The sequence below is a fragment of the Silene latifolia genome, chromosome 10 (assembly GCF_048544455.1).
Source record: "Silene latifolia isolate original U9 population chromosome 10, ASM4854445v1, whole genome shotgun sequence".
In the NCBI taxonomy this organism is placed as follows: domain Eukaryota; kingdom Viridiplantae; phylum Streptophyta; class Magnoliopsida; order Caryophyllales; family Caryophyllaceae; genus Silene; species Silene latifolia.
This window is the reverse complement of record NC_133535.1, coordinates 40,177,241-40,189,546: the sequence shown is the minus strand read 5'-3', so window position 1 is coordinate 40,189,546 and position 12,306 is coordinate 40,177,241. Positions and strand designations below refer to the sequence as shown.

The following is a 12,306-nucleotide window of genomic DNA, read 5'->3' as shown; positions in this document are numbered from 1 at the left end:
TCGAATAAATGTGTCCATGATCCAAACCCACATTAACTTGGGCACGGTGTGGCCGATACATCCCTTATCAACATGAATTCGGTGGATAGACATTTATCACCCATTTCCCCTACGTAACAAGGTTTGTACCCCGGTGTGGCCGAGTGCACTCCCTCACGAAATAGGTTTTCATGGTTTCTACTCTTTGGTAAGGCTATGTCTCAATTAATTGTTTTAGCGAGAGGTCATGTCAATTTATTATCTATCACGTTTTAAGCGAACTAAAGCGGTGAACTACGATAATTTTAATTGACACGGTCGATAAACTCGATGAAAGAAAATGCATGTTTTAGTTATGGCGATTTAGCAATGCATGCGACATATAAATAAAAATGCAAACATAAAATAAATCCTAGTATGGCCTTCCTAAAATAGAAAAACTATTTAACTATTACATATTCGGAAACCAACTCCATTGGTCCCTTGAACTTCGGTTGTGGCACGCATCTCGAGGTAACACCGTCTTTATGTACCGCCATTCTTGAAGAAATCCGTCTTTGGGAACTCCGAGATAAATAAAATTACATAGCAAATTACATAATTTCCTATTATACATTTGTAACTAAAATAAAATTAAATCTATTAAATTACAAAACGGTGATACGAGATCACAATAAATTACAACCGAATCGATATTCCCATACATTTCGGGTAATACCAATTAAAAACTAAGGCCATACTAAGTAAAAATTACATAATTCAAAATTACATAAATTAAATTATGACAATCATAAAGAAAATGCAGCATTATAATATGTATGAACATGCCCAATTTTATGCTAAATCGCCTTTAAATAGCCAATATCGTATATTACTCGGTTTTTACGGATTTGCGTGATTTCAACATTTTATAATCACAAAAATTACATAAATTCTTATTTATGCATAAGTTAATTACCCTAACCTCTTAGGACTCAAAATTTAGTCTTCACTAATTATTTGACCATAATTAACTCATATTACTAAAATTTGTTCATTAATGGACTTAAAATTATAATTAAAAAGCTATAAACTTCAAATAAATCACAAAAATTGAAATAAATTCAAAATTCAAAATTTAAATTCATAAACATTCTGGAAAAATACCATGACACTCATAATGTTCAAAAACTTAGGTTAAAAATTTCGAAATTTATCCGGAAAAACAATGTTGCGGTTTATCGGTTTTAACAAAAAAAACATAAAAACATGAGAAAAATTATATTCATCAAATTTTCAATTTTAGATCTGAAAAAGATAATAAAATGCAACATATGATGTTTTTCTTTAGTCATAGAGTATGTTTTATTAATATTTCACTAATAAAGTCACTATTTATGCTATTTTTCTTCAAAAATCCATAAATCATGCAAAAAGACTTCAATATAGCCTAATATTTTATACACATCTTGTAAAATTGCATGTGACAACATACTAAATTTTTATTACCAGATTCGAAATTTATCTCATATTAACCTATTTTTCACCTAAATCCGAATTTAATAATGAAAAATCCATTTTTCGAGCATAAAAAGTCCAAAAATTATGAAAATTTACAGGTTATCTCAAAATAATATATGTGACAACATATCCAAAAATCCCTGGAAAATTCGAAGTTTAGCTATTTATAGTCCGAAAATGACATTTTAATCATAAAATAATATTTTTAATGTCATTATTGTATAATATGAACAATAAAAATCCATAAATTAACCAAAATATCCTAAAAACATTTTAGGACCAGAAATTTTAACATGCATTAATTAATTTCGTGATATATCATAATAACACAAAATAAACAAGTTTTATATGTTATTCTTATAACTCGGAAAAACTTTTAACCGATTTGCATGCAAACAACCATGGCTCTTGATACCGATTGAAGGAAAAGTAGATCTATATACTTAACATATTCATATATGTTCCATTTTAATTTGTCATAAAATTAATAAATGATCTTATGCATGCAAACTATTAAACAATATAAAGAAGAAATGTTCATCTTACATTGTGTTTTACGGTTTATAAGGGCACAAGAGAGATCTCCTTCTCTCTTGTTCTTGTGCTTTCCTCACTGGATGAACAAAGACCCAAGTGTAGGATCTCTCCCAAGGAATAATACCCAAAGCACACTCTTAATAAAATTAATATAATGTATACTAGATAATATTAATTTTGTAAGAAAAATTGACCCAAAAATATTTGGTTTTTACTCCCAAAACCGGTTGAGAGAAAGGAGAAAGGAAGATGAAAATATTTTATCTCTCTAAAATATTTTTGATGAGATTATTGAATGAATGAGCAACAATAACATTATTGTGTATAAGGTAAAAATTAGAGGAAAAACCAAAGTGGTTTTTGCCTCTCTAAAACCGGTTGGAAGAGAGCATGGGAGGGAGCCAATGCATGCTCTAGTTGTTCTTCACAATGAGCAATAGGCATGCATGGCTAGATTAGTAGGTAATCATGGTGTTTACCACTAATAAAATTAACTTAATATTTGCCTAATCTTCCTCATATTTTCGGCACATATGGATAACATGGAATCCATTTTATTTTTGTCAATTGTCAATATGTCACATGTCATATGTTACATAAATTTGTTATGTATTTTTAATATATTAAAAATAAACGTATTAATAAAAATACGTCATATACAAAAATCGACTTAGTAATTCATAATTACTTGTACCAAAAATTTTACCAATTATAAATCACAACAATTTGTATTTATAATAATTCATTCAAGTTTAATTGTTTCCTTAAACAATAATTTCATCTGAGTAATGATACAATTCGATTTCCAAAATCGTCCGTCAATTTTAATTAAATTAATTGACTCGTAACGTTATACGATCAATTAATTGATCAATTAAGAGTGTTGCCCTATAGGTATGACCTAGGGGATCAACTGATCACCACCGTCGCACGACAGTAATGTCAAACTCTAGTCAGCCAACCATTACCGATATATGTTGTCCAGTTGACAGTAAAAATACTTCCCAATTGTATTCTTTAAAATGAGACTTAAACATGTGATCATTATGATCAACAGTTGTGATCGCATTATTGTCGGAGGACACTTATTCCAACAGAAAGTATGCCGGTCTTCCCGAGTACATCATTTGTTACTATTGTGGCAAAACAGGTCATGAGTTTAATGGTTGTGAAGAAAGAGTCCGTGACTTAGAAAGAAACACTAAAAATTCTAAACAAGTTTGGATCAAGAAAGAGGAAGTCAAGAAAGTCGTTGCCAAGAAGGAACCCAAACTTGTTTGGGTTCCTAAACTAAATGTTTGATTTCTTATAGGCATTAGTGAGAGGTAGCAGCAATTGATACTTAGACAGTGGATGCTCTTGTCACATGACGGGAGATGAAAGCCAATTCATCTCGCTAGAAGCTTACGATGGTGGCATGGTGACTTTTGGCGACAACAAAAAAGGTGAAATCATTGGCATTGAAAAGGTTGGTAAGTCAAAGTCATTGTGCGTGGACAAAGTGTTGCTTGTCAAAGGTTTGAAAAACAATCTCTTGAGCATTTCACAACTATGTGACCGAGGTAATATTGTTGAATTTCTTGCTAGTGAATGTAGAATCATCAATGGAAAAACTAGAGAACTCATACTTGAAGGTAAACGTGTCAAAGATGTCTACATGACTAATTTATACTCATTGTCGGGTCAACCACTATCATGCATGAGTGTTCAAAAGAACGACCCTTGGCTTTGGCACAAACGACTTGGTCATGTAAATGCTAAGACACTTAACACCCTCAATAGACTTGATCTAGTTGACGGCATTCCTAACATTAAGTTTGAATTTAAATTTGTGGACAAGGGAAATTTACATCCACGCGAGAATATGTGATTTAGAGTCGCCACTAAATTTTTAAATGGAATTTAGAAACCAAGTAGAGATTTAGGTTCGTTTGAGTTTACGTGTTAGGAAGTTTGATTAAATTCTTTAATTAACACCCAGCCCCGCCCGTTGCAATTACGGCCTCTACTAATAGAAAACAATGGCTATATTGGCTACGAGTTCATGTATGCAATCGTTGTTTTAAAACCCTAGCATGTGACATCAATTCTATGTCGATTTAATGCAATTAAACTTCGTCGAGTTATTTAGCATGTGAAGTTCATTAATTGTTCTAGTAAACAAACAAAAAGGAAATAGAGAAGAAAGTTTACTTATCTTTAGCATAAGATAGATTAGCAAACATTAGTGGCATAACAATTATAATAACAATTGCAAATCAAACAACAAACGAATGCAAAAGAGCAAACCAAGAAGGGCACGCATAACGAGGTTGGCCGAGACCTATTCGGTCAACTTGGGATCGTACAAGACCTATTCTAAGTCAAGTCGGGTTTCATTCATGTGACATGTGGTGAACAATCAAGGTAGATTAAGTCATTTCATAATTAATCTGATTAAAACAAACACGCAATCTTCACTTGAATTATTTCATAATTAACTTAGACATGTGAGTAATCATGTGAAAATAAGACTAATTCCTAGTCTTAGAAGAAAACGTGACATATGAAGGATTCAAACATATGAGAAAAACAAATCAACACAAACAATTCTATTCATGCGATTTCATGCAATTCTAATTAATCATATCCAATTGATTAAAGCAAAACATGTAAATTAATAAAAAAAGATTTCATCTTTTATTTATTAACATACCAAAAATATCAGATCTAAACAAATTCTAAGATAGATCTAACAAAAGAATATAATTAAACAAGTTCTATGCTTAATTGAAATAAACATGCGATATGTGCAACAAGATTGTCAGAAATCATTCTAATTCCTAACAGAAAACAAATCCATATATAATATAAGCCATCCATCGGCATTAACAACGGCATATGATATCCTATCCTCCTTCATACATAAATTATATCACAATAATGTCGAACTGAACATGCAAACGAGTTAGTTAACGATATAAACAATATATGATAATAATTGAAGAAAACGAAATAAAGGAGGAAAAAGAGAAAGGAATTATTGCACCCTCAACCTACATGTATCGTTGACAAAGTCTTCGTGTCATAATAGATTGTAGATATTGTCTTGAGGGGCCGCCTTCGACGAGTTTGTTTGCAAAACCGAAATCTTCTTAGAAAATAAAGGTTGATTTTGTTTTTAGCTTTGTGAATTCGTTACTAATCCGATTTTAGATCCGAAAGTTGTTTTAGAAACCTAAGAGAGTCTAATTTTTAGATCTGGGATTTAGGTCAGGTCGTCTTAGGCTTTGAGGCACGAAATTTTAGTGTTTGTGTCTCGGTGTCTAGTGATTTGACGAAGGTTTACACTTTGAACTGTATTCGCCTTCAATCCTTTTGAATGAAAGGTGAATGAAGGGTATTTATAGTGAAAGGCTTGCTTGGGGAAGGGTTTAGGTGGGTTGGATGGTTCACACAAAAAATAAAGAGTATTTTCAAATTTTAAACTCCTTCCAGATTCAGATACATTCCCTTGACAAAAGAAAAGATATCGATTGAATTATGGAAAGTAAGGAAGTCTTACTCTCACACGTTTGGAATAAGCAATGTGAACGAGATTTACAAGCTTATTTTAATGAGTTGTAACTTCCTAAAAGATAAATTTATCAGGTATGGAAAATATACCAACAAATATTTTACCTTAAACAAAGATTGGATTGAAATTAGGAAAGTGGAATAAACTATTTTTGGCCGTTTGTGTGGTTCAAAATTTTGGAGGTCTTTTATGGTTATTTTCTGAGTTGAAAGCTCCTAAAATAATATTAATTAGTCTTATTAGTATTATAGATAAGTTACCTACTAGAACTGGAAGGTTTGGATTGAATTTATAGAAGGAAGAATAACAACTTCTTAGAAGTTGTAATTCACGGTTTTGGCAACGAATTAGGAGTAGTATTTAACTGATATTTTTAATTGGATAAGGCTTAGTGGGTAGGCTTGAGTGTCTATTTTGGATAGGTGTTGGTTCGAGCTCGAGCTTCGAGGCCCAGGGTAGGTCGATCCGACCATAAGTGAGCAAAGGTCGAGGCTCACGCTTGATTTTGGTAGTTGTGTCGATGGGAGGTATAAGGTGGGCTAAAAATGGTAGGTTGGGTTGCAAGCAACGATATTTGAACACTAGACTCTCTGTAGATGAAAATGGATTAGAAATCTTTCTGAAAATCAAATCAAAATGAGCTCAAAATCGAGCTCCAAATCGAGCTGCTTCGAGCTAGAGATCGTAACGAAACTCGAGTTTTTCTAATCGAGATTTATAATGCAATTTAAAATGATTTTTCAAATCAAAATAAACTAAATGACAAAAATTAATATTTTTTTTATTTTCAATAAAAATAAATATGGGTAAATAAATCCAAATTAAGCTAAAATAAAATGAATCCATTTAAAATGTGAAAACTAATTTAAATTTCATTTAAATTATTTAAATTCCTCGTCGATAAGGCCCATTCTTCATCGAAAATGAGCACGGAATAATGACTAAGTTGAACAGTTGTGTACATGTCGTCCTATCATCATCGGGTGTTGGTCGGGATTTCTATAGATGCCAATATCGACAGATACGGGTATCTAAAGAGCCCCCACTTTGACTGAGGCTTGGACAAGGCGCTAGTCAAAGTATACCCCAAGTCCAACGACCTGTGGATTCCGCTAGTCGTTTAAGGTCCATTAGACCACGTATATAAGCTCGTCAGCCATAAGAAGAGATCATACCTGAAACTCCGTGGGGATTTGTTTCTCCCGCTTCTGATTTGTTGTCTTCGACCTTGGTATTTGAATAAATGGTGGGATGAGCCTTATTCTCAGGCGCCTACGTATCCGTTTGTGACGGATTCAAACCCGCAATCGTAGTTCGGCATTGAAGGGCACGTATTTCTTGCTAATATGCCTGGGTGAACGGATTTATTTCTAAAAAGATAATCGTTGCTTCTGTTATTGACAGAGATTTACGATTTTCTTGAAGTAGATCTCTAAAGCCTACGGCTTTAGAGCCCCCAGTTGAAATGTTTCCTGCTATATTAGAAAAGGCACATGCAACAATAACAATCACATAAAGCATGTAATTGGATCTTAGATCCTTGAAATTGAAAGGTTTGAAATATTCGAAATGTTTGAAATTTTTGAAATGTTTGAAATGAAACCCTGCTGGGGAGTTGTAAAATGAAACTCTGCTGGGGAGTTGTAATAAAATTGATTTGTACGGGAGGTTGATCCGAGATTTGAAAGTTGGTAACCCGCTGGGGATAAAAATATTTTTGGATCATCGATCTTTGAAAAATGATTTTAGGCCTTAGGCCTGTAATTTTGAAAACGTTGGGTCATTGACCCGATCTATCGTCGAACACGAGATTCTGACTCCGACACGACTCAAGAAATTGAAATGGGCTTAGCCCGTGCTTATAACTCATAAAATGTGCAAGCTTATACTTAAATATTGACTCGCTGGGGTTTAAAAATGTAGATTGGACGATTCGACGCCCGAACATAAATTGAAAAACTCGCGAAAACACGCGACTCGAGGAGGAAGAGGGGCGGTAGCCCGCCCGACCCGGCTTGGCCCGTGTCCGAGGCCCACGCGGTTCCGTGGATGGTAACTCTTGGAGTTTCCATAAACGGATCCCCTTGTTTCCTATATAAAGGGGATCAAGGCTTTCATAATTGCATATCTTTTGCAACTTTTCTTCTCAATCTTTTTCACAAAAAAAAAATCCTCAAACATGAGTTCACTAATTCCAATTATTAAGGGTTGGGCTAATGATTTTAGAAAACATGATACCCAAATACTTGTGGAGATGGGGATTCAACAAATCCTTGTCTTTAGACAAATTTCTCCTCAAATTGTCTTCTTAGATAAATGCTTGAAAAGATGGGATCCTACCCATCATGTCTTTACCTTTCCCGAAGGGGAAATTTGCCCTCTTCCTGAGGAATTTACCATTCTAGGAGGGTGGAACCCTTCTCTAGAGCCTGCTATCCCGGATTTCTTACCAAGATGGGAGATACAATTCCATGACTACCTCAACTTATCTCGTTCTGAGGTTGACAATATCTTTGATGGAGGGCGAGTTAACCTACTTGCCTTAGCTTACAAGTTTAAGGAGACTAATGATCCCGAAATCGCTATTGTTTACCGACGACGGGCATCTGGGCTTATCTTGCTTCACCTTTATTGTTTTGAAGGTAGCATGAATGACTTATCGGGCCAGGGTCAAGCCCTTCTAATTTGGATTGTTGAGCAAATGGGAAATGGTTTAAACCTAGCTTGGGTTATTCTTGCTGAAACCATAAGAGGATTGGATGCTCGGAAACACAATCCCGCCTTGCCATATACTGGATCAACCCGAATTCTTCAGGTTTGATTTTTCTCTTTTTCTTTTTTCTTTTTTTTCGGCGTTTTTTTTTTTTTGTTTTTTGCCGTTTTTTTGCTCCTTTTTTTCTCTTTTTTTTTGCCACCGCCTCCTTTCTTTTCAGCGGGCTTTCCATTTTTTGATGTCGGGTTTTTGGCAGGCCTGGCTGTTCGAGAGGCTTGGATCGATTGATAAACCAACTTCAAAGAAGTATCGAGTGAGAAGCTTTCCTTCTCGGACACCAAGATGTAGATTTGGTATGACCGCAAGCTATTGGCATGATGTGATAACTATTGGAGTTGGGTCCCATTTTCGTTGGACTTTGCCATGGCTATCTTTGGACTCTCTTACGGGCCTCTCTGATATGGATAAGACTAGGTATACTACCTTACTAGGCTTAGATCATTCGACCTATATTTATCTGGACCGAGTACTTCGCCAATTCGGACGTCGATAGATTGTCCCTAAGATTGAGGCTGCTAGAGGCCCAATCTTTGATGTTAGCCGTTCTAAGTGTCTAAGTTGGTTGCGGGCTTGGCATTCACGAACTATTTGGCTTATGGTCAAACCCGCAGAGACAGCATGGGTTTCTAATCCTTATTCGGCATGGACTACTGCGAAATGCTTCGAGATCCGCAAGAAATTGCAGAAAGATGATGTTCGAGCTTGGGAGTATCGCCAAAAGGAACTAGAGAACCGGGCCTATTTCAAGGACATTTTTCCGACTCTGGATGAGACCGAAGCTGAGACTGATGAGGGTTCTAAGACTGACCCTAAGACTTCAAGTGTTTGGCAAAGATTGGGTTCATCGACCATAATTGGGCTGACACTAGCTGACAGGCTCGGCTCTCGACTGAGTGTGATAGACCGACTAGGCCTGCGGGAAGAAGATGTGAGTCCTCCGGTGAAACGGGCCAAAGTGAAGATGGGAAAGACATCATCTGGTGGTGATGGGCCGCGCGGCCCGGGTTATAGCTAGGCTTAAGACTTAGTCTTGGCTATTTTACTACTATTATTTATATTATGTTGTGTGTTTTCCTTCTCGTTTATGTGATGAGCTTCGTCTCGGAAATAAAAGTTGTAATGGGCTTCGCCCGGAATTAGAAATAAATAAAAAACTATTATTTATTAAGAGTCCCCAATTCTGCATTCAAAAAAAATTTCATTTTTGTATTACAAAATTGATGTTTTGGTTGTACTCTTTTCATGAGTTGCCTACGTATCTGCTTGCACAGAATCAAACCGAGTCCATAGGTCCAGTTACAATGGTATTTAATGCATTGTCGGCAAAATACCGACAACTTATGATTTATTCTAAATGCATTGCAATTTCAAATATTATTTCATAACATTTGAGAATGAGGTCCCTTTTCAAGGGTAGTACTTCTTCAGTTGATCTAAGTTTGTTGGGTTTGCAAAGTCGTTCCCATCCATATCTGTCAATCGAACGGCTCCGCCCGAAAAAATCTTCTTGACCAAATATGGGCCGTCCCAATTTGGTTTGAATTTACCCCTAGGGTCTACCGGCAACAATGCACGCACGGATTTCAAGACCAGATCTCCTTCTTTGATTCCTCGGGGTTTGACCTTCTTGTTAAAGGCCCTCTCTATCCCCTTCTGGTAGAGTTGTACATGAGATAAGGACTTTAAACGACGCTCATCGAGCATTACTAGAGAATCATATCGGGCTTGGACCCAATCCGCTTCTGGGACCTCAATTTCAAGTAGGATTCTTAGAGACGGTATTTCTAACTCGACTGGTTGAACCGCTTCCATCATGTACACCAAATAATATGGGGTTTCTCCCGTTGCTGTCCTTATTGAAGACCTATACCCCCATAATGCAAAGGGTATCTTCTCAGGCCATTCACGATAATTATCGGTCATTTTCCTTAGAATAGTTGCAACAGTCTTGTTGGCAGCTTCTACCGCACCATTTGTCTGTGGGCGATAAGGTGATGATTTGTGATGTTTGATCTTATACTTATGAAGTATAAGTTCGGTTTCAGCTTGAAAATGGGTACCACGGTCACTTATGAAATCGTGTGGGACCCCATATCGGCAAATAATGTCATTCTGAATGAACTTTGCCACTTGTTTTGCATTGAGAACCTTATAGGATTTAGCTTCTACCCACTTCGTGAAGTAGTCAATGGCAACTAGAATGTAGCAATGCCCTCTCGTTCCGGAAGGGTTTACCTTTCCAATTATGTCGAATCCCCAGGTTGAAAATGGCCAGGGAGATGTCATAGTGTACAACATCGAAGGGTGTACATGTTGGACATTCGCGGAAACTTGGCAATTATGACAGTGCCTAACATATTTCCGACAGTCCGCTTCCATCGTGGTCCAATAGTAACCCAATCTCATGATTTCCGGGCCAACATGTGTGGGTTCATGTGTGGCCCACATTCTCCGTCATGGACTTCTTCCATAACCTTCTCGGAAGTTGATTTATCGATACATCGTAAAAGAACTCTTTGGGCGGTCTTTTTGTATAACTGCCCGTCATCGGTCTTGATAAATTGGGCCGTCAACATTCGAAGGGCCCGCTTTCCTCGTGTATCGAGGTCTGAAAGGTATTCTCCCGTCTCTTTGTATTTCAAGATGGAGGTATACCAAAGATCGCTTTCACTTTCCTCTGGATTGTCGATTGCATTCACATATGATGGTGCGGATCTCCTTTCCACACAAATGGGCATACTATCCATATGCTCGGGAATATTGATTAAGGCTGCCAATTTTGATAATTCATCGGCAAATTTTTTTTCATCTCTCGGAAGATGAACATATTTGACATCATCAAAGAATCTTTCCAATTCCTCGATCCTCATTTGATAAGGAGCCAAACTTTCACTTTGATTTTCCAGGACCCGGTTACTTGATTGATTATCAAAGACGAGTCCCCGTGCACTAGAAGTCGTTTCACGCCCAGGTCTACAGCGCTACGCAAACCGAGCAAACATGCTTCGTATTCGGTGGCATTGTTGGTGACATTGAAGTCCAATTTGATTGAGACTGGCACATGTTCACCTGTTAGGGAAATGAGGAGAATTCCGATTCCATATCCCATATAGTTGGATGCTCCATTTAAATATAGGTCCGACACGTCATCTTCGATATGGATTACGTTCTCATTGGGAAATGACCAAGTGTCGATTGCCTCGGTTTCTTCAATTGGATTTTCGGCAAGGAAATCGACCACTACCCTTCCTTTTATAGCTTTTAAGGGTACGTATTCTAGGTCGAATTCGGATAGCATAAGGGTCCATCTTGACATTCTACCATTTAGTAGCGGCTTTTCAAACAAGTACTTGATTTGTTCCATTTTTGAATAAATGCTAACACTGTAGCTAAGCATGTAGTGCCTTAACTTCTTTGTGGCCCAAACCAAAGCTAAGAATGTCTATTCAAGCGGAGTATATTTCACTTCATATTCTAAGAACTTTTTACTAATGTAGTAAATTGCTCTTTCTTCTTTGTCAACAGTTTGGGCTAGTATAACCCCCATTGCAGTATCCGTAACTGTAAGGTACAGTGATAAGGGAAACCCAGATACAGGTGGGCTTAGAACTGGAGGTGATGATAACACTTATTTGACTTTGTCAAAAGCAGCTTGGCATTGTTCATCCCAGATTTCATGTTCTCTAACCTTTAGTTTCTTAAAGATCGGCTCGCATATCATTGTCAGCTTCGCGACAAATCGGCTTATATATTGGACTCGGCCCAAGAAACATCGGATTTATTTCTCGGTCTTGGGAAGAGGCATTTCTACGATAGCCTTGATTTTGGACGGGTCCACTTCGATGCCACGGTGGCTAACGCTGTGGCCCAATATTTTACCCAAAGTGACTCCAAATGCACACTTATGTGGATTTAATCTCATGTTGTATTTTCGCAATCTTTCGAAGAACTTTTGAAGTGC

At 36.6% G+C, this 12,306-nt stretch overlaps 2 protein-coding genes across 2 annotated transcripts; both read right to left on the bottom strand.

Annotated features, from left to right (window-relative positions):
- Window positions 1–10,747: 10,747 nt before the first annotated feature.
- On the bottom strand, window positions 10,748–11,215 carry LOC141607486 (uncharacterized). The gene has a single exon (XM_074426838.1). It carries the CDS (start codon window positions 11,213–11,215, stop codon window positions 10,748–10,750), a length of 468 nt encoding a protein of 155 aa, XP_074282939.1.
- On the bottom strand, window positions 11,212–11,709 carry LOC141607485 (uncharacterized). The gene has a single exon (XM_074426837.1). The coding sequence runs from the start codon at window positions 11,707–11,709 to the stop codon at window positions 11,212–11,214; it is 498 nt and encodes a 165-aa protein (XP_074282938.1).
- Between the last annotated feature and the right edge of the window lie 597 nt (window positions 11,710–12,306).